General features: G+C 32.1%; 3 protein-coding genes and 1 long non-coding RNA gene across 6 annotated transcripts; 3 read left to right on the plus strand and 1 right to left on the minus strand.

Moving 5' to 3' along the window:
• Positions 1 to 1,106: 1,106 nt before the first annotated feature.
• LOC107370120 (chymotrypsin-like elastase family member 2A) lies at positions 1,107 to 3,919 on the plus strand. Its single transcript, XM_015938105.3, has 2 exons — positions 1,107 to 1,683; positions 2,048 to 3,919. The coding sequence occupies exons 1-2, from the start codon at positions 1,605 to 1,607 to the stop codon at positions 3,409 to 3,411; spliced, it is 1,443 nt and encodes a 480-aa protein (XP_015793591.1). The 5' UTR covers positions 1,107 to 1,604; the 3' UTR covers positions 3,412 to 3,919.
• Positions 3,920 to 7,010: 3,091 nt separating this feature from the next.
• Positions 7,011 to 10,911, plus strand: LOC107370118 (uncharacterized). Of its 3 annotated transcripts, none has more exons than XM_089267170.1 (5): positions 7,011 to 7,027; positions 7,212 to 7,944; positions 8,076 to 8,456; positions 8,960 to 9,431; positions 10,404 to 10,911. In XM_089267170.1, the coding sequence occupies exons 2-5, from the start codon at positions 7,554 to 7,556 to the stop codon at positions 10,756 to 10,758; spliced, it is 1,599 nt and encodes a 532-aa protein (XP_089123296.1). In that variant the 5' UTR covers positions 7,011 to 7,027; positions 7,212 to 7,553; the 3' UTR covers positions 10,759 to 10,911. The 3 variants fall into 3 exon arrangements, with proteins under 3 accessions (XP_089123296.1, XP_025018232.1, XP_015793588.1); XM_015938102.3 differs by lacking the exon at positions 7,011 to 7,027 and having other exon boundaries at positions 7,097 to 7,377; positions 7,451 to 7,944; XM_025162464.2 differs by lacking the exon at positions 7,011 to 7,027 and having other exon boundaries at positions 7,062 to 7,944.
• A 1,923-nt stretch (positions 10,912 to 12,834) lies between these two features.
• LOC107370112 (uncharacterized) lies at positions 12,835 to 21,707 on the minus strand. The gene is made up of 5 exons (XR_003083639.2): positions 21,373 to 21,707; positions 18,627 to 20,498; positions 18,394 to 18,524; positions 14,801 to 18,284; positions 12,835 to 14,115 (listed from the first exon to the last, which is right to left on the minus strand). It is a non-coding gene; the product is annotated as an uncharacterized LOC107370112 (long non-coding RNA).
• On the plus strand, positions 13,779 to 25,305 carry LOC107370109 (annulin-like). Its single transcript, XM_015938094.3, has 11 exons — positions 13,779 to 13,917; positions 14,030 to 14,290; positions 21,328 to 21,606; positions 22,409 to 22,527; positions 22,640 to 22,934; positions 23,472 to 23,886; positions 23,972 to 24,197; positions 24,277 to 24,418; positions 24,487 to 24,647; positions 24,716 to 24,864; positions 24,923 to 25,305. Exons 1-11 carry the CDS (start codon positions 13,872 to 13,874, stop codon positions 25,113 to 25,115), a joined length of 2,286 nt encoding a protein of 761 aa, XP_015793580.1. The 5' UTR covers positions 13,779 to 13,871; the 3' UTR covers positions 25,116 to 25,305.
• The last annotated feature ends 4 nt before the right edge of the window (positions 25,306 to 25,309 follow it).

The raw sequence follows: 25,309 nt of genomic DNA on the forward strand, positions 1-25,309 counted from the left end.
GTTTGGGTGAAAGTTTATTTTAACCTCGGAATTTTATTCATCCTTGAATGGATCACTATCATTATAACCTCCTGGAAGATGATACTGGTGATCATGATCATGAAGAGAAAGAAAAAGAAATGATAAAAAGCAAGCAAAAGTAAGATCATGGGATAAAAGCTATAAAGCATAAAACTTACAAAAATATATTGATTGTTAGCTTACCTTTTTTGGGATCAGTTGAGTTACAAAATTAATTGTAGATGATGATGAGAGATTACTGTAATTGGTTTCAAGAGAAAAAATGATGATTTAACCAAAAATTAATACAATTTTAGTCCATCACTTTTGACAGTTACTTTCATGTTACATTCATCACGCAATGACGACCAACACATCAGCTGCTTGGCATGATACCGGCAACCTTTCTATCACTTTTACCCGTTGTAACCATTAAAAATGATTTGAAATCAAATTTAGCCTTATAATTGTCAACAGTCAATTTTATTTTTTAAAATATCTATCTATTCTCGTAACTTTCCATTTTTAGATATCTTAGAAACAGTGCGATATTATCATTAATGTGGATTGATAAATTGGATGGATTTTTGATCACACAGTAAGAATTATAAAGTGAAAAAATATCCAGGTTCATCTTTAACTCAATGTTCAAGTAAATCCATGAAACCCTGTCAATTGTTTGATGCTTCCAAGGCTAAGTTGATTCAGTTAACCTATCGGTTTATAAATTATCAGATCGATTCACTTTAATCTGTTTAACACATTCACTGATTAGCTTACTCTTTGCTCTACTCTTCGATTCAAATTGTATGAGTTTTAATCTAATCGTATTGCAAATGTGACCTCGCTTATTTCAAATACATGGCAATCTCGTCTTACATAAAAACGATACTGTTCAAAGAGCCTATCGAGCTTCAAACGTACTAAAATTTGCACAATAGAGGGAGAAAAATAAATATTAATATAAATTGTTAGTGAGACAATGAGGATAATTGTGACTCCTACTGTTATTATGTAGACATTTATCAATGATAATCTTCATTAGGGAGTAAAGAAGAAATGGAGAGAATTGAAGAGATTGTTCATTTATCATTTGTGCATTTTTTTCTCACCTGAGTAAACTCTTGATTGGAAACGTAAAAAGAACAAAATTGTCCATTAAAACCGTGAAACTATAATAATCCATCTCTACCTTTATCCAGAAATCTTTTCCTTTAACACTCAATTTCATCCATAACCATATTCATCATTAGCAACTGGAATCATCATTACCTTTGACCACTGAGATCGTCTTCAGCCATTACCAGCACAGTAACTCTACCAACATTAAGCCATGGTGATACAATAACATTCCTACAGCAGCTAACCAGGTTTTAAAAACCAAGAAGTAAGAAGATATAATCAGGAAAAAAGGAGAAGGGAATTAATCTCGAGATTGAAAGTTAGTTGAAATTGAAACAAATAATTGTCTTTTGTTCCATATTTTTGTTGCTACTCCACTTCACCTATTGAATTGAAGGAGAAAGTTGGAAAGTACTATACGAAACAATTGCTGATAGCATCTGATTAAATCTGATGCCTGTTTCGTTTTACATTTAATACTCATGAAAGGAAACATCAAACTATCTTTAATCCTTTTCACCTTGATCTGGTTTCCAAATTCTGGTGAAGATCAAGTCGAGAGTAAGTTTGTTTTTAGCGCGTTAATTGTTCGCTACTGTCTCCATGCAAACATACGTAATCTTGAAAACATTATTCATCCCTGTTTCATCATATTTGCCTTTTATAATTATAATTATTAGTGTAATAGATTATCAGTTAATACAATTAACACCAATAATCACCCAGCTTACCTCAAATCATGACATTGTAATATCGTGATATCAATTGTTCAATAACCCATCTCTTTCTGCTTTTTGCTTCATGTTCTCATTTTATCAGTGTTTTTTTTGTTCTTTGCATCTGATATTTTAAACATCATTCCATCATTATTTAATTATTAATCTTCCTGCTCATCCTAATTAATTTCTCTGTTTCATTGATCCAGGATTCAATTTTAAACGAGATTTCACAGCAAACACTGATCTTGCCTGTTCAATAGGGAAAGAACCTTATGTATTTACTGAAGATTATCCAGTTGGAAGGATTATATCACCAGGATATAATGTTGAAGCATTTTACACCAAAAATGTTTTCTGTAAATGGTTAATCAAAGCTCCACCGGGAAAAGTAATTTTAATTTCGATAGAAAGGTACAGTTTTGGCCTGGATGATGAAGGTTCGGCAAAACTGATCATTTACGATGGACCAGAGGAAAAGCAATTAGCTGTGGCAACTCGCCGGTTCAATTTGAGTAAAATATTTACATCTAAAACAAATCAAGTAAAAATTGTCTTCAATGGTGCTGAGAGGGGCAAAGGTTTTGAATTTTACTATAAACACATTGACCCTCCACAAGAATGCTCCCTGACTCTTGACAAACAATGCCGCAATAAATTTCAATGCTACTCAAAAAGTGATATCTGTGATTCGAAAAATTCATGTATAGATGGTACCGATGAGGAAGATTGCGTCCGAAACGAACATGATTTATCATTTCCCGAACAATGTGGAACTCCAGTCATACCACCTTCAATTCTAGGAGCTCATATTTATGGAGGAGAAAAAGTAATCCCAGGAAGTTGGCCTTGGTTGGTGTCATTGCGTTATCCCAAGTCAGCACCTGTAGATCATGTTTGTGGTGGTGTGCTACTCAATCGTTTGTGGGTTGTAACAGCAGCTCATTGTCTCCTCTTTGGTAACACAAAATTATTTGAAGTTGATTTTGGTCGATTCAATTCAATGATTGACACGAGTGGCAAAGAAGTTAAAAGATATATTGACCAATATTTCACTCATCCTTCCTTCATGGCTGATGGCACTGTTCCAGAGAACGGAAACTTTACCAAATTTGACATTGCTCTCATCAAATTAAATGCCCCAGTTCCCATTGATAATGATTACATCAAGCCCATTTGTTTGCCTGAATCTGGCCTCGTGATTGAAGAAAACTCGTCAGCTTTCGTTGTTGGCTGGGGAAATCCTTCAAAAATAGACACAGAGGAACTTTTTCTCAAACAAGCCGGAGTTCCGGTAATATCTCTTGATAGATGTAAAAAGCAACATCCATACGACGCAGATACCCTTGGTGAACATGTTATTTGCGCGGGAAAGCTGGAGGGTGGCACTGATTCCTGTGAAGGTGATTCAGGTGGACCATTGATGAATTACAATGCTGCAAAAAAACAATGGCAATTAATTGGAACCGTTATGTCGGGCGAGAAAAATTGTGGTGAAGAAGGCAAAGCTGGAGCTTATGCGTATGTGCCTTATTATCGAAACTGGATTGACCAGACCATTAGGAATAATTAACGATTGTTTTACTTGTATAGATAAATTTAGTTTTAAAATTTTCACACTTTTCTCTTTATCTCTTTCTTTTTCTCTTTCCAACTCTTGATGATAAAATTATTGTTATTATTGCATAAATATTACGATTGAAAAAAGACATGAAATATCTCTTCCTCTTGTTTTTTTTCATATCATCAACTGTGGTTGAATCACATCTAACAATCAAAAGTCAATCATCATCAAATATGATATTTTACTTTATTTTAATCTCAGTTTCTCTCTCTCTCACCTCCATATTGTTTGATCCTTGATTGGATTTTCATTAGATCATCTGACTTGGAATTAACAAAGCTCAATTGTTATCAATGTTATTTATCCATTGATTTTTCTTTCTGCAAACTTTGAGCACATTTTCAATGTAAATAACTTAATCTTTAAATGTTAACAAAACAATTTATAAACAAAAATCAAATGTAAAATCGCAAAGAATTAATTATTTTTTGTAAAAAAAGCGTTAATCAACCACTAATTTTGCCACACAATTACTTTGACTGTCAAAAAACACATTGCGATAAATGAAGCTGTGGAATAATCTTCAACTCATGATCACAAGATTAAGCCACAAGCTTGATAATAATCATAATAGTAATCATTTTAAATACAACTGTACCTTTTAAGGTAAAATCTTGAAATGTCTCAATGATTGGTGAAGATTGAATCCGAGGCTGGTTGCATGTTGAGTACATGCTGAGTTTTCAAATTATAATAATGTAATAATTATCTGGAATTGTTATCAAATAGGAAAAGGATACAGTTAGCCTTGATTGAAACAACCTTTGTCACAATTATATGATGTCTGTCGATCCAATTTAATTGTCTGAGATAGAAATTGTTGTTGAATCAAACACACATGACTTTTGTTTCAACGCAACACAATGAATGACGATTAAAATAAACCCTGACATTCGATTGCAATTGATTAAGGGTAAGATAATCTGAATTGAAACGAAATGATAAGCATTAATCATCAATCTTTTCAGACCAAAAATCTATAATAACTTACATTTGTATAACAATACTAAATCATGTATTATTGGAGTTGATCTTAGAATACAATTTCTCATATCTTTTTAATAGTTGATATAAAAATTTGTGGAAAACCACATTTAATGAATAGATTTGCATATTCTTAGATCAGGTGTAAAATTCATTATTCAGATGATGATCTTTTTTGTTGTTGTTTTTAATACACTTTCACCATCATTGCATGCAATTACATTTTAAAAAAGCATCCTTGATTAAAAAAAGGAATCATGATTCTCCCATTTGGTACCATTTTCATCCATTTCTAATAATATATTTTTGATATGATTATTGATAATTGAATGAAAATATCAAATAAGCTGTTCATCGGATTAGTATCATTACCTTTCATAATCATTTGATCACAATTTTTTAGTGTGCATAATCAACAATAACAAAAAAAAGGTGATCCAAAACAAATCTGGATGTTACCTTCACAAATTATCAAATATCAGAAAAGCCAATAAACTGTAACTGTATTTACGTGCAACAATTTACCAAATTGCTATTCTAGAGTAGTGTAGAGTGGCAACAGCAACAACAAAAAAAAGGAAAGTTATCTATTAATACTGCGCAATCAATTGATTGTAAGTTAATATTCTGTTAATATCAATGTATCAAAAATTAAATTATAAGCAAAACATAAGAAAAAAATGCAAATTGTTGTTTCGTTTTTTAAGATATTTCGTTTCAAAAACATTGCTCCAGGCAAATGCACTAATGAATCCCTCATTTCAATTTAATTTAATGATATTTACAGGCTTTTCAAAAGATTGCAATAGTTGAGTCTAAGTGATTATCGTTTCATTGATACAGTCAGTGATAATCTTTAGCCCTTTGATTCCTCAATCAAACTGGAAAAGGGTACAATTTATTAATCTACAATTGTGATCTACGATTTAACAATAACAATTGACCATTGTCACCTGACATATTCTTGCATATTGTATTATTATGAAGAGCCTCCTGTGTCAATTGTCTGGTGAACCAGAGACTTGAGACTGTTTTGTATGATTAACTGATGATATCAAATCAGAGGGGAAATCGATCATATTTGATTTGATTCTTGAAATTAGATAAACTCAGTTGTTCCAGCTTCTTTCAACACTAAATCTTGATTGACATGTTTTTGTATTATTTACACTGGCTTGGAATTGTGATGATGCCAGTCATTTATAATTTGCATCCTTAATCATATTTTCATGGCCAGAAAACAGCTATCAATACCAAGCTTTCAAATGGTCACTTATTGTCAAACAGCAATGTTCCCGATTGAGTTCAGTCCTTTGTGCTAAAGCCATATAATTTGTTCAACATCATGGTCAACTATTGTAATAACATTTTCACAATCAAATGGTTAATCCCTTTTAAATGGTTAAAAACTATTTCTTTGAATTCTTTATATTCACAATTGAACAAGAAAAGGTCCACCAAGACCATCGATCATGCTTGCGATGCTTCAGATCATCAAATATTATCTAATAATATAAGAAGAGGATAAAGAAAAAATTAATGTTAATGGTTTAGCACTAATATTGATCAATTAACGGCAAATTTAAAGAATCGATTGTAAAATAGTGCAATATTTACCTTCTACATTTGCATTGTATTTTTTGTACCAATAAAGCAATTTCTGTTATGAGAAATGAAAATGTTAGTCAATTTAACCAAATCATACTTCAATATTTTCATCTATTATATAATCATCTAATATTATTGCTATCGGTGTACTTGAATTGTATTAATTGACCATTTTCATGTTGAAAGTGAAATAATAAGTAGACGATAATATTAGATTATTATATTTGATTTGATGAAGATGATTGAAGCTTATTTGAACATCAAATACTATTCTCGCCGTTATGGTAACTCTTAAAATAAATCATTCAGTGAAACAGCCTTAAGGTTAGTTATTAAATTTCATTAATAGTTTAACGGTATTTTTTTGAAAAAACAAGCAAAAAACAATTTACATATTATCTTAATCTACAATCAAGAAGTGGTAATAATTTCAATAATACCATGAAACAAAAGGTTCATCTCTTTTATGGTCAAAATTTTCAATGACAGTGAAAGGTTAAATGATTAATGTTGACTCTAAATTAATCTGATAGTTTCAACTGTCATGAAACCGGTATGCATCAAGAATGGTCCATCTTGTAATACGTCACTTTCAGATATACTTTGCACCAAAAGTCAAAGGTTATGTAAATATAGCGTACATGAAAATAGTGTCCAGGTATACATTATTGTCCTGTTGAAATGAAAGAAAAAGAAGAATAAAAAGGTGAGTCTGAATGAAAATTGTACTGAATACTGAAAGCCCCTAAGGATTAGGTCGGTTTGGGCTGATTGGACAAGAAAGAGAGGGAAAGGAGAAAGAAAGGAAGAAAGTTACTTTTGGAAGCCGAATGAAGATATGAAAGACAAATGAAAGAAAGAGAAGAAAGAGAGTTGTTGATGATGAAAGAGTCAGGGAGGATGGATTGATCATGATTCAAAAAATACTCTGCTGACCTAATACGGCGGTTGGACGGGTTCTAGGTCAGAACAGGTATCTTCTTTTATCTCTTATTCATCTTCTTAAACTGCTTTTTCCAAACCAGGATTGTTAAATCTAATAACGGTGTGCTTGATGTGAATTTGTTTTCTCCAAAAAACAGAATCAATTCCCAAACAAACATCAAATCGGACACATAAAACAGCACACAAGACTAAATATCTTCTCTACTTTTCAGTGTTCCTATCAAAGCGACGGAAGTGTCATCAAGTCCTTATGATTTTAAGTCTCAAAGTAATCGATGTTTTTCTGTGAAAACAAGTGCCCTTCTCTTAGTATAACCTCTAATCGATTAAGCTTTAAGCTCAGTTCAGTCAACAATATCAACAACCAGGCCAAAAAAGGTAACTGTAATCCCAGTAAGTCTTTGGATTCAGCAATTTTGTTGTAAACTCATCATTCGTATTGATCTTACAGTGTAAAAATTCACTTGGATTAATCGCATTTTCACCACCTTAATAACCCCACCAATTTAAAACTGTGAGCCACCGTGAACAAATTTCCATCGTAACACAGCAACATGATGATTTCAAAAGTTTACAAATGGTTAATACCAATAACTCTTGTGGTAATATTGATTCCTTTGGTCATCGGTCAAAGAAGGTTTCCTTTCCAAAGAATGCCTAGCTTAAGAGATGTTCGTACAAGGGGAATACTTCTTCCTGCAAGGAATCAGAATATCCATTCAAAAGCATTGATAGCCAGACAAGGGCCTGCCGCGGGTATTGCGTCTTCTTTGCTTTCATCCGGTCCAGTTATTCTTGCCCTTTCATCTTTACTCTTTTCTTTCCCTGTGCTTCCGATGCTTTTTCTGGCTCCAATGGCACTATCAAACTTCCTACCAAACATGGACGATAATTCTGATCCAAGTTTAAACGACATCTTACAATCCGTTCAAACCTTAGGTCAAGGTAAGTTTTAGAGGCCAGTTTTGGTAATTCCTCAGTTCTTCTACCCTTCTCTTTGTCTTTTGATTGCATTACGTAGCAGCTTACTTAACTTTTAATTGTTTATTGTGTTGATTTGACTTGAAATAATTCAGGAATTCTCGATGGAATCAGGCCAATTACTGGAATAACATCAGCCAGTTCAGCAGCATCATCATCTGGATCAACTTCATCATCATCTTCAACGTCTTCCTCCGGGCCATCTTCATCTTCATCACCTACATCAGATTCATCCTCATCTGGTTCAGTGTCACAATCTGGTTCATCTTCAAGTAATACGCTGGGTTCCATGGGGTCTCCCTCAGAACCAATAGCGAGCATAGTTTCAGCTCCATCATCATCTTCTTCGTCGTCTCCTTCCAAAATCACGTCAAGTTCGTCATCAGGGGATAGTCTTGCTGATTTATCAACAGGATTTCTCTCCCAACTTGCAGCAATTAATGAAATTCTATCCAATACAAATAATCTTTCCTCAGGTAATTTAACTTTGTTTTTTAATCAAAAATCGAATATGCAAAATAGTTTTTAACGATATCTGAAACAAAAAAAAAGATGAAAGAAATAATTAGTACCTATATTAGGTAAGAATGCATGTTACAATTTTTAAAAAAAATATTCTGATTAATCGATACTTTCCCAAGCAGCTATAAAAATCAATTTAAAATCGGAATATCATGAACAAGAATTGAAGATGAAATTACGAAATACATAATTGAATGCCTCAGGAGTTATCGAAGCTAATGTTACATTGATTGAGAAATATTTCATTATATAATTTAAATCTTTTTCTGGCCATCTTAAACAATCTGTTAAGTAGCACTTACAGTATTTTTGACAAGAGTAATAGCCACCCTGATATAATCAAATGTAACAATAAAATTTGATAACAGCATAAATAAAAAGTATCAACAGTCTTGGAATACAATTTTACCCTTACCCTTGCCCTTACCTCTACCTTTAAATTCTTAATTTTTTTCAGAAAACCCATTGAATTCCTTTTCTCAATTGGCAGCCAACACATTGGCCAGTTTGTCCAACCTTTTGTTCAGCGCAAGAAGAGAGGAAGATGATGACAAAAAGTCAAACAAATATCGCATACCATTGTTTCCTTTTGGCTCTTTGAGGAAGTCAATGCGTCCTAACCCAATCGCTCGATCATCAATGGATAATGTTGTACCATATTTCCCACTTCATGGAAACGGTTCCCCAAGAAATGCTGTGACAGACCGTTTAGCAGCTCTTAATTTAAAAGCAATCTGGTCCAGGTCAAGTGGAGTAGCGAACAGTTTGGTTAAGCGAATTCGTGACATCTATTCAACATTTAGAGATGGTTTAAAACGTTACGAGATCAGTGAAAGTGAATGTCAAGCAAGGTTGGTTTGTGAACTTAACCAGAAGGTTATCGGACGATCTTTGAGAAACTGGGCAAAAGTAATGACAGATTTTATCAGGTAACAAATTTTAACAAATTCAAATACTAATGAGTTCAATGCAATCATATAAAAAAATATCTGATTAGGAAAACAGCCTCAATTTTTTTACTTTTGGCGCTAATCAAATCAAGTATGTGTTTCTATGGTGACTTTCAATTGTAAACAAGAAATTTTTAGCAACCAATTTCAAACTGTAAATCATGTGAGTTGAACTATTCCAAGTGTTGTGATATTAATAATTAGTGTTTAATCTCTTCTTAAATTTCCACCTAATGGTTTCAACTCGTTGCCTTAGTTATCTAAAAGGATTATGCTTACACTAACGAGCTTTCAATCATTTGTTCAATCACATAAGAGTGAAATTGAATGCCTAATGAGATTGGTAAAGTATAGATATTTGTGTTTATTTTCTCAATTAAAATAGGTTTAACATGTTGTTCTACATTCCCCTGAAGCATTATTATTTTGATTACTTGCTGAGTAGCTTTTCATTGCCAGGTTATTCAGTAGATTAGCTGGTTTTGAAGTTTAATTTTGAATGTTTATCGTCTTATCCATTCGAATTGATCAAAAAGAAGGATAAGATTAAAAAATGAAGATGTGATGATTAATTAACTGTGATTAATACACCCATTTAATCCGTCTTAAGATTACCTAAATAAACAACCAAAACTGCTGGTTATTAATAATTTATAAACATTTACCTTTAAATTTTTCATCTTGCAAATCATTAAAGATGAAAAAAAAGAGAAAGCCAAAAAGGTGTATTCAGTTAATGTATTTTCATTTATTTCAATCATCTTGTGTCCAACTTGAGGTCATTGAAACATCAACATGTAAGGTTACCAAACTATCGATAAAAATTGCAACTACATTCGTATTCGTTGCAATCTTTATTGAATTTGATTGTTATTACCGGTATCTTCCAGGAAAATGAAAAAAAAGAAATGATATTAACGTATTCATTTTGTTTCCTTTTTTAATCAACAGATTCGATGACCGTTTAGAAGCTCTCGGAATGGGTGGAATGGCCAAATCAACCCTGATCGATTTATATCAAGCTGCTAGGAAAGGAATGACCGATGAAGAATGTTCAGTGGCATATTCACGTTGTCCAGTTACCATTGCAGTTGAACCTGTCAATAACTCGATAATGGGCAAATTATTCCGTCGTAATCGAGTTAAACCATCAGCAGCTGCAACACAACCAGTAGATTCACCTCCACCTCCACTTCCATCATCATCATCATCATCATCATCATCATCGACAACTGATAAAAATGGCAATATAATGATAACCGGCAGCCATGTATACAAAGTTGACCGTAGAAGAGCCATTTTCTGATCGCCATATTTTGTGTTCAAATCATGGTTAAATCGAAGCCAAATCATTTAATTCAAATGTTAATATGATTTTTCATTATTTTCATCTCACAAAATAACATTGAAAAAAATCTAGTTCATCATAAAAAATAAAAATCATAAATTTTTCAATCAACTATCTCAATAATGGCTTCATTCATTTAATCAAACAATTGACAAGGTGGACAAAATAAGACAATACAAATTGATTATAAAATATATGAATTCATGAAATATGATAGTTTACTGTTGAAAAATAAGAAAAAAATGAAAATATCTAATTATTGGATGAAAATGTATTTGAAGGAGTCGATGGATGCTCACTGTTATTCAACATTTTATGGCATAAGTAAACTGAAAGAATAATGATTTAAATTGTTGATAAAAGATATTGAAAAGAAATGAATCTGTGGATAGGAGATTGATTTGTAAACTTTAAAATAGATCTAGAAGACTGTACAAATGAATGGATTGAATAAAGAGTTGTGATTTAAGTTGGCAGAATATAAAAAATTAAATGAACAGAATGAAATTCACAAAAAGTCCATAAAACCAGGAGCTCTCAAAAGTTCATCCACCTAAGAACTAACCCGACCCGAGACTTGCGAACTTCGTAGATCAAACGAAATCCGTTGCTTTCAATCTTGTATTGTTATACGCAAGCAAATGGAAACTGTAGTGAAATATATTTAACACATTCTATTTTATTGTCACATTGCTTAAGTAAAAAAAATCAAATACTTTTGACAATACCAATGGGAACGGGGCATTTAATTTGACCAGAGCAATATCAAATTTGGTAAAGTTTCCGTTCTCTGGAACAGTGCCGCAGTCGTGAAGGAAGGATAAATGAAAAATCGGACAAGTTGCTACTCGTGTCAATCATTGAATTGAATCGACCAAAGTCAACTTCAAATAATTTTGTGTTACCAAAGAGGAGACAATGAGCTGCTGTTACAACCCACAAACGATTGAGTAGCACACCACCACAAACATGATCTACAGGTGCTGACTTGGGATAACGCAATGACACCAACCAAGGCCAACTTCCTGGGATTACTTTTTCTCCTCCATAAATATGAGCTCCTAGAATTGAAGGTGGTATGACTGGAGTTCCACATTGTTCGGGAAATGATAAATCATGTTCGCTTCGGACGCAATCTTCCTCATCGGTACCATTAAAATTACATTTCTTGGCGGAGCTTTGATTAACCACTTACAGAAAACATTTTTGGTGTAAAATGCAACAACATTATATTCTGATGATATGATTGAAGTTAGATTTCGATTTGATGCAAAAGAATCTTGCGAAAAGATTGAAGCTTCACTTCACTGTTTGTAAATTACAATCAGTACAATTTTGTTTTACTTTTTTTACTTTTGTTTTAATGTTTCAACTAACGTTATGCAGTTGATATATGGTAACTAAACGATATATGCATCAATCAACCTTTCCAATTTAAAAAATATAAGTTCCGATCTAGTGGCTATCATGCACTGAGTTGTTCTGAGTTGAAGCAATTTAAATCAAATCAAAATACAAATAATATTAGAGCATCACAATGGCTTAACATTACTTACACTTGCCTTAGGTTGCTGACAATAACTTTACTCACAATTTTGTTTGAACATGGTTAAAACAGGTTTATATATTGAAGTTTATTATCCGCTTATTTCACTTATCATTTTCCTATTTATCGTGATTAACCTTGATTGTTACATGATTTTGTTTCAGGTGAATCGGGTGTGGGTCTGGTCCACCTTTTAACCAGCTACAGCTTTCACTTTTGATGGTTACTATTCAGGCCAAAACGGTACTCTATTGAAAATTGCCGTTTATAACTTGGAGGGAAAGCGAAAAATGTAAATTTGTAAAATGGCCAGTCAATACAATCGAAGATTTAGATTTATAATTTGGGTTTCAATTGTTATACCCAAATGATAAAGTAATTCAAATAATTTATCATGTTAACCCAGATTAAATCTATTTAGGTGAATGAGAACCAGAAATTGCTACTGCATAATAGTGTCTAACCTAAAAATTCAAGACCAAGTCTAATGAAAGTCGCAAGGAAAACCTTTTATTCATAAGGAAGTATCCAACCTACAGCGAAATGTTGAATAATTAGATAATAAAGGAGCAGACAATTAATCACAAATTGTATTGACAAAAGCTCCTACGAAAAATTAAACTGCTATTTTGGTTGATTTGATTAACAAGGAAGTTAATTGATTGTGGCAAAAAAGTCAGCCTTGATTGGCAACATGTAAATGTTTGTCATTTTAAATATGGTTATAATTAACAAATTTCAAGTGTAGGCCGATGTTATGATGTATTATAAGTAAATGTATTGAAAGCAAAATTAACCAGAGGTCATTGGGAGTTGACTTGAGTTTACCATTGAGGGAAATTGATATTAACACATTTAGCCAATTTGATTTTATGTTGAGTTAAAAGAAGGCGTTCGAAGTACATTTGTTAGCCTTATTATAATTTGATGTTAATAATAATTGTGAAGATGATGATGATAATGATGATTAAACAGCAGCAACCCACAATTTAGTGAAACAGTTGAAACTGGGAACAAGAAGAGGAAAAAGAAAACAAACAAACAAAAAACATTTTCACCTGATCAACGATCTTAACTCTTTTCTTCCTTCTTTTTTATCTTCTTTCAGTTTTACAATTCATCATTCAACATCATCTAACCAAGGACTCTTCATCTTGTTGTGCCAACCTTTCAAATGTTGATCATCAAATTAATAGTTGATCATGATTTGCTGTTTAGGGTTAACCCATTTCCTATTTTTGACTCGTTTTTTTCTCGATTTACTCCTAATCTTTCACTTTGACAGGGATAACTGTCATTATTAGTGTTGAAGATTAAAAGTGTTGAGCAAAAAAAGACGAAATACGATGAGCGTAAGTGTTTATCCCAATGTTTTTGATTAATTTTGCATTTGTTTGCGTTTTCTGTTCCACCAGCCTTGAGTTGATAAATAATTTCTGCCACTTTGTCTGCTTCGGTGATTTAAGATCATTTGTTAATCTGTCTCTCCATCGAAAGTTAACCTCTGTTCTAGTAAATCAGTCTAATGGGCCAATCTTGTTCATCATGCCTTCGCTCATTGATCGATGGAAGTAAGTTGCCAGTTTGTCTTCAAAGTTTGTGTTCCTCTTCATTTATTGTGAATTGTTTTATTTAACATGTCAACTAATCCGTGGTCACCCATGTTTTCCTTGATCCGTTTAGGACGTTATCGTTTTCCGTCTTCCTCTCATCGTCCTGAGCCTATCCGTAAAATGGATCCTTATGCGTTAAATGTGCGATCAGTGGACCTGTTGGTTGAAAGGAATACAAAGAAACATTATACAGATTTGTATGAGACAACTAAACATCCATTTGATGGGAATCTTGTGGCTCGCCGAGGATCATCATTTCAAATTAGGATTTTATTTGCAAGAGAGACAACAATTGGTTCTGATGTGGTTAACCTCATCTTTAGAGTTGCAGGTAAGCTAATGAATTATTTCTCATCTATCAAACCCATTGGAAAGGCTGAAATTAATTTATTGAACAATGTTCAATCATTCAAGATGGCCTTTAAATAGCGATATTGAAGGACAACGTATGTGTTTGTATGTTTTGCTTCTCAAAACATACACAATAAATAGACAAAATTGGATAACAAAAGATATAATTGTTTGCTTTATTCCAATTGTATAACTCAATTAAACTTGATCACGATTTGTTTGTTTTCTATCCTTTATCTACTGGTTTTAATTAACTAATGAAACACAGGATAAGCTTATGAGACTTTCATATAATTCAATGGCGAGAAATGAGTACACGATAAATCAACAAAATAATACAAGGATGAAATACATACAGAGAAAACCTAACCTGTAGAGTTGTAATCAAAGGAAAGATGATATTTTTAATGGTTTGAAGCAACAAATACTGATGAGTTAACAATTGAGGAATCGACAATTGATTGGAATAGGAGAATATAAAATCACTTACCTTGATCTGTAATTTAATACATCTAATTGAAATTTCATTTACAATGACAAACAAAAGCGAAACATAGCTTTAGCTGAACTAGTCCACTGTAAAATGACACCAAAAGGCATATTATTTATACACGATTTTATTGAATCATCATTCCATTTTCCACGGTCATTTAGCGTCAATTTGACACAGTCGATAAAAAATATTAAGTGACAACTATTGAAAAATAATAGGATGAAAACAAGATTGAGCAAAGAAACAACTTCATCGTGGTCTGGTTGAATACATGGGTGAAGAGATATGAAAAACTCTTGCAGTTTAATTTCATTGCTTTCAATGAAATTATCTGTTGATTTGTTAATAGTTTCACATTGATCTTGCTTAAATTCAGCATAATTTTGTCAGCTAGATATTTAGCTAATACTCTGTCAATGTCCAGTTGATTTGATCAACTCAATTTTCAACAATAACTTTTTTCTCTCATTGTAGATGGAGCTACATACAGCATTGTAAATGTTGATGTTTGTTTTGTTTTTCATGTTTTGAACAAAACCAAAATTAAGGTACCTTAACCTTTGAACATAACTAACCATTGATCTAGTTAATCACTCCAACCATTTAATCATTTATTGCTTTCACTTTATTCACAAGAGTGTTGTCAGTTTCTTATTTTTTCGCAATTAATTATGAATTATCAACAATTTCCACGATTAGTATCTTCCAATATCAACACTTGCTTTGAAACTTCAATCTAATCTTCTCGTGAAATATGTTTCTAAAAGGTAACCTTGATCAATATTTTTGCTAATCCAGTGTTTTGACAAAACCTAAAATGTGTCTTCAATGTGTCTAAATTTATAGCGATATTAAGAAGAAGATGAAGATCAAAACTGGAATTGAAAGTGAAAAGTGGTTCAAAAGTAACTCACTTGTCTAAACTGTAAACCTTGGTTTCAAAGCTTCACTTGCGGAATATTCCGCCAGTTAATCAAGGTTCTATTTGGTATTGAAACTGACTATAAATCATTTTTAAATTTATCAATGTCGTGGCTATGATTAGGTCAATTCCGAATAGCAGCATGAAATAACGATCACTGTTGACCAGTAATTTTATGGCTCTAAGGAATAATCTTGAGGTTAAAGAAACAAAAAAGTTGGTGGAAGATGAAGGTTACTCAATTGTATTTGTTTTTGATTAGATTACCTTGAATTCATTGTATATTTCCTATCAAAATACACAATTCACCATCAAAATTAGCGATCATTAATCACGATCGATTTTAATTGAAGCTTAATTCTGATTTACATAAGCCTTTATCAACACCAAATGGTTAAACATGTTACAGCTTTAATCAGAATCATTATTAACATGAATCTGTTGAAAATGCTGAAAGATTTATTATTAACGAAACAAGGCAACATTTGAGAAAATGAAATGAAAAATGAAAATAAATCATCCAACACTTGATTAGCAAATTACGATGATCGAATAGATTCACGATTGATTGAAGAATGGCTGATTAAATGATTAAAATTCAATATGATTACCTTCTTAGACTGTCAATTAACAGCGAAATTAACTGTTTTGCTTTGTATTTCAATTTAATGAGTTATGTTTTGAAACAATCAACAATGCTTATGAAATATTGCTGTTATTGAGAAACAAAACGTTGAATTATGATTTTGTAACAACAAATAACATGATTAACGTTATTAACTCACAAGTTTTCACGATTTAAATGCAGTTATTAGCCGTACAAACTACTTGCTGCTTAATAGAGCATCAAAATAACAACAAAAATATCACCATTTGAGTATCACTTGAATTAGTAACTTTGAGTATTTCATGTTCATCAACAATCAAATTGTGTTTTAACACCTTCAAAGTTGATTAACCTTGTTGAGATAATTGTTCGACTACCGTGTTTCTGACATATTAGAACAGTGCTTATGAGTAATATTCACTTTTAAGCCATTTTCCTGTAAACTCGACAAATGACATATCAACCATTTCCATTGTAAAATTTCAATCAAGATTACCTTGTCTTTTCGCGACTTTTTTAAATGATGTTATTTCACATAATGGTATCTAAATGAAAACAATTAAGATATTCAATTAAACTTGGTTTATAGTTATTATCAGAGTGAGAATTGAAAGCAATTAAGGGGAAGTTAAGTTAACTTGAAACTCTTCATTATCAACATCATCATCAACATTTGATGGGATTCTTCCCTACTTTTTGACAGTTGATCGCTAAAAATGGACTAACATTGAATGACTTTAAGGTAAAAAACTGGTTAACTGGTTTAGCATCTCATCCAAACATTTAACTTAATTTATTGAAAATGATTTGACTCAGTAATACGCATAATATCGCCATCAATGTACAGCAACCAGTTGGATGCAATAATTTTAGTGTTTTACGTTTTAAGAATGTTTAAACTAGATTATAAATCAGGACAAAATTTGACTCTAATATGTTTTTTAGCAAAAAAATGTTTAATTGTAAATTAAATAAGATTATGAAAAAATGTTTGTTTTAGTTCATAATTTAGCAAAATTATTCAGCTTTGGTTTGTTTTATTTTTGTTGAAGATGAAGATGCGTTGGATTTACTTGAATGAAAAAAGTATCCGCCATCAAATGAGTAAGCCATGGCAAGGAAGAAATGAATTGAGGTAAAGAAAACACGTAAACTGAGGGGACAGTCGCAATTTGGAATGGTCAAAGAGTATATTGAGTGTAATGTAATGATTCCGTATTGGGCAATCTTGGAGTAATTTATTAATTGCTCCCAATTGTGGATGGGTTTGATTGAAGCTGAAGCACAGGCCCGAGTCAGTAAACCATATTTGATTGAGTTGACCAAACAGTCAAAAGCAATGGGAAAGGAAACAATGCCACCAGGATAGTATTTGACCGATGCATAGATGACAAATGGATTGAGAATTGTTTCCATTATCAGGCCAAAGGTGACTTGGTCAACAGCCTTGGTCCAGAGGAGGACAAAAACATCGAAACAATTGGTTAATTTGATAATCAAGTAGAGTAAGCTAACATAGATGAACATGATTCCTCTAAGATCGCGGTAAAAGTAGTCATTGAAGTTGCACTGTACAAGATTATTCATTGAATGGGCCAAGGCGAGAATGACAAGAAAACCAACACCATGAATGCCGAAAAAGAATCCATAATAAATTATTTGAAAAGGTTTCATAAAGTAACCCGATTTTTTGGACTGCATGGTACGAGAAATGCGAACTGAAATGATGAGAAAGGAAATCATAAACAGCAATACAGTCCATGGTCCACGAGCAACAATGGGTAACTCAGAAACGCGATTATCGGTGTGATCATTCCACAAATTGTTCAAATAATAGTTCCAATCGATAGGTTTGGTTATATTAGCTGTTGTCATCTTGGTTAAGCGATATAAGCCAATGGATGAGGTAAAAAATGAGACTTGGATGTGAAAGTATAACTATGAAAATGTAGCTTAAAAAAAGAAATAACAAAGTAACAAAAAGCAAATCAATTAATTTGTCAACTGTACAAATAATTATTTTGACACACAAAAAGTGATACTTTAAATAAATTAACTTACATCTTGAATGGAAAGATGTTAGATGAAAGTGCAGCAATCAAGTGAAACGGGACTCAAAACATTAAACTTGGTCGTTTGCGCTAAAAAAGTAACTGGTTCATTTACAGGTAAACCAGCTTTTAATGTTGTCGCTGTTGGGGCAACGTAGTGAGCAAATGTTAAAACTAAATAACAAAATTTGCTGTCCAAGTTGATAGCTGGAAATGTTAATTACTGGAAATCTTTGCACTTACGAAGTACCTTGTCAACTGTAGTCATACCCATCAACTCTGGTTCCTCTTATACGTCTTAAACTCTCATTTTGAACCATCTTTCTCCTCCTTCTTACATTCACTGAATTCCCATTAATCCATAATTTCACCATTTTTCCGAGGTACTTTTCCCGGTCTTTAAGTATTATCATCATCCTTGGCACAAAATTTGTATCTTAAATTTGGTCATTTCCTTCATTGTCACCAATTCAAATGAGTCAAAAACCAATCCATATGTACTGACAAAAACGTTGAAATCAATATATTGTTTGTATTCAAGACCAAGATTAACCAGAACAGGAATATTTCACAATTATTTTGGCACCATTGTGAATTATTTCAATGCGGTAATCATTTTGAAAACATGAAACATTTAGCAAAACGTCTCAAGTTAGAATGGCGAGATTGTCTGATTTTTATCATTTAATTATTATTGAAAAAAAACCTTGTTATTTTTATTAATAGCAGATATCATAGTAATTATTTTCAGAGTTTACCAACTAACTAAGTAAGTTTTGCTAATTATTCATTATCAATATGCATAGTAATTATTCATCAGTGCAACAATTGAAAGATAGTATCTTTAAGATACTAATTGTTATCATTAGCTATCTACAGTGAAAAAACTCAACAGATGGAGTAGTTGAAGGCAAAAAACTGACGCGTCACTTTTGAATAAGCTAATATTATCATGATTAATCATCAATAGCGGAAATCTTGAAATTGTATTGTTTTTAGATGAAAACTAATGGTGAATTTAGAGGAGATGAATAAGATTAAAGTCAAATTTATATTGAAATACTCAAATTCTTAACACGACGATTGATTGAATATAATACAAAATTTGAAAATTATGTTCCAAGTTATGATCAGTGATTAAATAGGTTCATTCATGGTCATCAGTAGAACGAAAGTTAAGTCAAATGACTTGTAAACATCATCTCAATAACTTGGAAAGTTGGAATGAAATGAATAATTCAAGACTGTCTAGTATCAATTAAAAACGTTTAATATGTTCACAAGCGGAGACGAACTCAGGTTACCAACAAGAACATGAGGCTAACCACTAAGCTAATACACTTCATTCAGATAAAATGTCACGATATGCAAGTACAATCAAGATAAAAGATGAATTTAGAGTTGGACAAATTAAGAAAGTCACAGACTCAGGACAATTCAATTGTTTGTGTGTAAAGAATGGTAAAAACGTTTTCATTTGCGTTTCACAAAAGATTCAATTTAAACAATAGCAAATGATGTTAACACGTACTCTTTGTAATTTGATTGTGGCTCATTATCTGGTGCTGAAAAGGCTGAGTCGGATTATTGTTCATCTACTCTTATTTAATTTCGTCCAGGATTAATCGAAATTTGAACAAATGATCTGAAAATGTAAAGCAAAAGCTCAGTTAATGGACAATTCAACGGAAGTTCAGTCTTTACAGGCAGAAATAAATTTAAATTTAAGGGTTATTCATTAATCTATCTTAAATTGGTATAAATTTAAAATAAACAGATCTCGGCAGGAATCAAGAGTCCAATCAACCTTGTAATTGTAAATTATGAGAAAATCTCTTGTGTCTTTAAGACCACGCTGTCGCCAGCATTTCTTGAAAATGAATATTCAATAGAATGTAAGAACGATGATAATGCAGATTGCTATCTACTTTGTCCATTCAGTTACACGCCAAATGATCTCAAAGTTGAGTGATCAGGTTTATGCTCTGGTCAAAAGGTGAGCTGATCTGTTCGGTATGCTTAATGATATCAGCCCTGTAGAATTCATTTCACTTTCATATTTCCATTAATCATGATTTGGTTCGAAATGGACAATCTTTTATAAACTTGTAAGGCCTGAAAAAGTCAATAAAAAGTATAATAAATTAGTTGACATCAATAAACAGATAATGTGAAATTGTGTCTGTTTTAAGATTTGGATGAATTGAGATGAGTTTCAAGTAAATTTACAGATAAAGAAGTTGCTTTAAAGATCAATGCATTGGTCAAGTTAATTGAAATGAAATGGATTGTATAAGCTCTATTGACCTGGATCAATATCAGTCTCTACTGAGGTTAAGGGTCATTATGTTGGTAAAGTTTACAGTAATCTTGATAATTAGCATCAAATATGGTAAAGTAGTTGAATAACTGGATTAATTGTGAATATATTTGAAAGAGATTTATGAGATTTTATTTAAAGCTTATCAGAAGTACCACTTGCTATAATAATTAGAAATAATGTATTGTACCGAATACACAATTGTTTAGATTTTGCTACTTCTGTTGGTTTATTATCATCGAACTGTTTATAATTTGATTTATTTTCAATCAAAATGCGTGATTTAAGGCTATTCGTGATTCCTAGATTGAGTCAAGTCTGATTGAACTGAAATAATTAGAAAGGTTTGACCATTAATCAACAACAAATCGATTGTTAACCTTCAATAATATATTGTTACTGGTCATGTTATAGGAATTGAACTGATCAAACTAATATGAGTTTCAATGTGTTTATGATGTTACACTTCCTATTCCCATATCTAATAATAAATTATTTGACCTTAACCCATGCAATTTAATCATGCAAATCTAAATTAGTTTAATAATGATACTACTACAAATAATGGAGAAATTAATAATTGTTATTTTAGTAATCATTCATATCCAATCTTATCTTCGACAGACTCAAAGAGACCCATGTACAGTGAAGGAACTGAAATTACATTACCTGTTGGCGATGAAAATATGAATGAAATCAATCCCTTATCACGACCATGGGAAGTCTCCATACTTTCATGGGAGACCAAATCAGCAACTCTTGAGATTACACCAGCAATTAACACAATTATTGGAGAATGGAAGTTATCAATAGAAACAAGATCCATTGTTTCTGGAAGGAACCATTATTCAACATTTCAAGTTCCTGCCAGTATTTACATACTTTTTAATCCTTGGAATAAAAGTAAGTAATTTATGACTCTGTGAATGAACAAAAATCTTTCAAATATCACAAATGTCCAAGAAACTGTTTAGCAGATGAAATATTGTTTGAAACAAACGTTTGAAAAATGCTATTATGCAGCTTTTAAGCTTCTGAAAAACAAAGGGTTTGATGAGCTCATATTGGTTATCCAATTTCAGCGGGAGAATTGAAAACAATTCAACTGATTTTTGTATTCAACTGTTAATTATGAAAATTTCTTGGGTCCAATTTAGATTATATTGGGTGTATAATAGAAATGCATACAGTTTTTTAATTACCAGTTTTAATCAACCTTTTGTTTTATTGCTAAAAGGATTTACTGTTATTGAATAATCGGTCTTTAGGTTTCAGCTGATTTGAATAAAGTGAACTTACTGTCAATCTATTTTTTGTTGCTTTCTGTATTGAAGTGGAGTTACAGTGATCTCTCTCTTAAGTTTCTTCAAACGGCAGTAGTTACTAGGCAACTTAAGGCTAGAGAAAGAGACCTTCTTCTCTGTCTCTTTCTATTTCTCTTTCTTTTTCAAATATGAGAGAGCACACTTAAGAGAGAGATCACTGTAAATATTTATATGGTTGATTGTTTAATAAAATTGTTAACTGTTGAAGTTGAAGTCAAACTGGTTTTGTCTTGTGCTCTAGATTGTGTCCATTTTTATTGTGAGCTGAATGTAGGGTCGTTATTTGATAACTGGACAGCTAACTTGGAGTAAACAACTCATTTATAATTTTATGCGTTATATTTATTCATTTTTCTATTGATTTTACTATTAATTTCTAGACGACTTAACTTATCTCTGGAATGATAAAGAAAGAGAAGAGTATGTTCTTAACGATTATGGAATAATATGGAAAGGAACTCATTCACGATTAAGGCCGAGTCCATGGAGTTATGCACAGGTTAGCTATGATGTCTTATGATTAATTTATGCCTTTTTGTCCTTTTTCTTTATTTTTAATTTATCTAATCCAATCTTTTCAACTTTGTCTTTTAAATCCTGTTCTTAACCAGTTTGAAGATAAAATTTTGGAATGTTCGATACTGATTTTAACCAGCCTTGGTAATTTACCGATTTCTGATCGAGCTAACCCAATCAAAGTAGTTCGCCATTTAACTCGAGTAATTCACAACCACAATGTATTTGATGGTTATGGTGTTCTCGTAGGGCGTTGGGATGGTAAATATAAAAGTGGAACAGATCCAACCAAGTGGATTGGTAGTCGTCCTATTTTACAAGAATTTTATTCAAATCGTAAACCAGTCAAATACGCTCAATGCTGGGTATTTGCTGGTGTCTTAACCACAGGTAATACCACAATCTGATCTTGCAAACTTTCAAGTGCTTCACCAATTTTCTTAGAAAAGTATACAAACTGTAACACTTGATCAATAGATGTTTAATCAAATTTACACTATTTATGAGTCAGAGAAGCCTTACTTCACCCTATAAATCTAACCAACTAGAATAAAAATTGGTCAACTTAATTGAGCATCAATCATGCAGATAGCCAAACATCTCTAAATCAAAGTTGAATCAATGAATTATATTTTACTAACCAGTTAGTCAGCCGTGAACCGGTGTAGCCCGAGCGAGTGTTCAAAATCAAAACAAAATTATGTACCTCAAAAGAGGCAAAAACGCCATTTTTTCATTTTTCCCACCCTCTTGAGCAAAATTTTGAAACTCCTTTCCGCACTGCGTACTCATATGTTGTGTGCTTGTACAGAATTTCATTGCTCACAATTGTCAGACTAATAAATTTTAAAACTTCTTTCATTTACTCAATATGTTAACTTAATTCAAGAAACTGTTCATTTCTGTTTTTGTTCTGTTTATGTTTAGTTTGTCGATGTCTTGGTATTCCTGCTCGACCAGTCACAAATTACGATTCAGCACATGATACCCAGGCTTCTTTGACGGTTGATGTAATTGTTGATGACAAACTTGGCGTTATCGATGAATTAACCAAAGATTCAGTCTGGAATTTTCATGTATGGACAGAAGTTTGGTTGAAAAGACCTGATCTATCTTTTACCGGAGTTTACGATGGATGGCAAGTTATCGATGCTACACCTCAAGAACCATCTGACGGTATTTACCAATGTGGACCTACAAGTGTCGTTGCAATCCGCAACGGCGAAATAACACGAGATTACGATGGTCGATTTGTTTTCGCTGAAGTTAATGCAGATGAAGTTTACTGGTTGAGGACTGGAGCTGAAGAGTCTTACAAATACCTTCAATCTGACATTACAAAGTATTAACCGTTCATCTAATTTAAAAAATTCAATAATTGATCGACAATTTATCTAATTTTTTCTTTCTTATTTCAATAATCACAGAATTGGTAAAAATCTTTCAACTAAACAAGTTGGAGCCAATGATAGAATCGATTTAACTTCAAATTATAAACACCAAGAAGAGACTCCCGAAGAAAGAGAAATAATGATCAAAGCCTTACACCAAAGTAATAATATTTTCACCAAATATTATTTAAACGCTAAATTCAGTGATATCCGATTTGATTTGCAACTTCTCGATGATGTATTAATTGGTAAACCATTCAAGGTACAGCAATAATTTCTTAGCTATTGATTAGAAATGATTAATTGAGAAAATTTGTATTCCTTTGCTATTTACATTCTAGGTTCGTTTGATCGCGGAAAATAAAAGTGGTCTTGTTTATACCGTTGAAACCCTTACACGACTTGATACAGTATTTGGTGATGGCAAACGAAACAAGGAAATTAAAAGAGATTTGAGCTTAACTAAAATTCCTCCTCTTTCTGGTAATTCTTGAAAGAGTTAAAGTTGATTTTGATGATAAAACAATGCTTTTTTTATTGTATCTTTACAGAAGTTGAAATAGCTATACCGATCGAGTATGAGGATTATGAGAATCATTTGGTTGATCAAAATACCTTTTCTGTTGTCATGATTGCCAAAGTGCTGGAAAATGACTATCATTATGCTGGTATCGACAATTTCCGCCTAAGAATGCCCGATATCGAAATCGAAGTAATATTGAAACCATTTTCAATCATAGAATGCATTTTAAATATTTAATTTATTCTCATTTATTGCAGGTTGTTGGTGACGTATTCGAGAAAAAGCCTTTCACTTGTCATGCATATTTTAAAAATCCACTACCAAAGAGACTAAATAAAGGCATCTTTTTGATTGAAGGACCCGGATTAGTAAAACCAAATCAGACACTTAAAATACCATTGAAAAGGTAAATTCAATGCAAAAATTTCCAGAAAGTCTCATTATTAATAATTTTACTTTTGTAGATCTGTAAAAGCGGACGATTGGGCTCGAGTTACCTTCACCTTGACTCCAACAACAATTGGAGAGAAAACTATAATAGTTAAATTTTATTCGAAAGAATTGAAAGATATTGATGGCTCTCGGATTGTTCGCGTTTCAAGAGATACAACTCTATTTAATTTAGATGAATTGGACGAAAGGTTTCGAAGAACCTGAAAATGTTGATTCATCGATTATTACAAAAAGATTTTTCGTCATTTATGTATTGAAATTACTTAAGTTAATTAATGATTACTGTGATATTATAAGCCTTCTAATTGATTAATGTAAACATAATTACGATCATTATCATTGTCATACTCATCAATGTAAAATTAAACAGAGCCAAATTAATGGAGGAAAGAAATCTC

The sequence above is a fragment of the Tetranychus urticae genome, chromosome 1, assembly GCF_039701765.1.
Source record: "Tetranychus urticae isolate SD_2017Ah chromosome 1, NJAU_TeUrti_SD_1.0, whole genome shotgun sequence".
NCBI classification, from domain to species: Eukaryota; Metazoa; Arthropoda; class Arachnida; order Trombidiformes; family Tetranychidae; genus Tetranychus; species Tetranychus urticae.

What these genes read in the sequence shown, in the direction of transcription:
- LOC107370120 (XM_015938105.3), top strand. Translation starts at nt 1,605, where the DNA reads ATGAAAGGAAACATCAAACTATCTTTAATCCTTTTCACCTTGATCTGG. An exon ending in TGGTGAAGATCAAGTCGAGA is followed by an intron (nt 1,684 to 2,047) that starts GTAAGTTTGTTT and finishes TCATTGATCCAG; the next exon opens with GATTCAATTTTAAACGAGAT.
- LOC107370118 (XM_089267170.1), top strand. Translation starts at nt 7,554, where the DNA reads ATGATGATTTCAAAAGTTTACAAATGGTTAATACCAATAACTCTTGTG. An exon ending in TACAAATAATCTTTCCTCAG is followed by an intron (nt 8,457 to 8,959) that starts GTAATTTAACTT and finishes AATTTTTTTCAG; the next exon opens with AAAACCCATTGAATTCCTTT. An exon ending in GTAATGACAGATTTTATCAG is followed by an intron (nt 9,432 to 10,403) that starts GTAACAAATTTT and finishes TTTAATCAACAG; the next exon opens with ATTCGATGACCGTTTAGAAG.
- LOC107370109 (XM_015938094.3), top strand. Translation starts at nt 13,872, where the DNA reads ATGGGCCAATCTTGTTCATCATGCCTTCGCTCATTGATCGATGGAA. An exon ending in TCGCTCATTGATCGATGGAA is followed by an intron (nt 13,918 to 14,029) that starts GTAAGTTGCCAG and finishes TGATCCGTTTAG; the next exon opens with GACGTTATCGTTTTCCGTCT. An exon ending in TGCCCGATATCGAAATCGAA is followed by an intron (nt 24,648 to 24,715) that starts GTAATATTGAAA and finishes CATTTATTGCAG; the next exon opens with GTTGTTGGTGACGTATTCGA.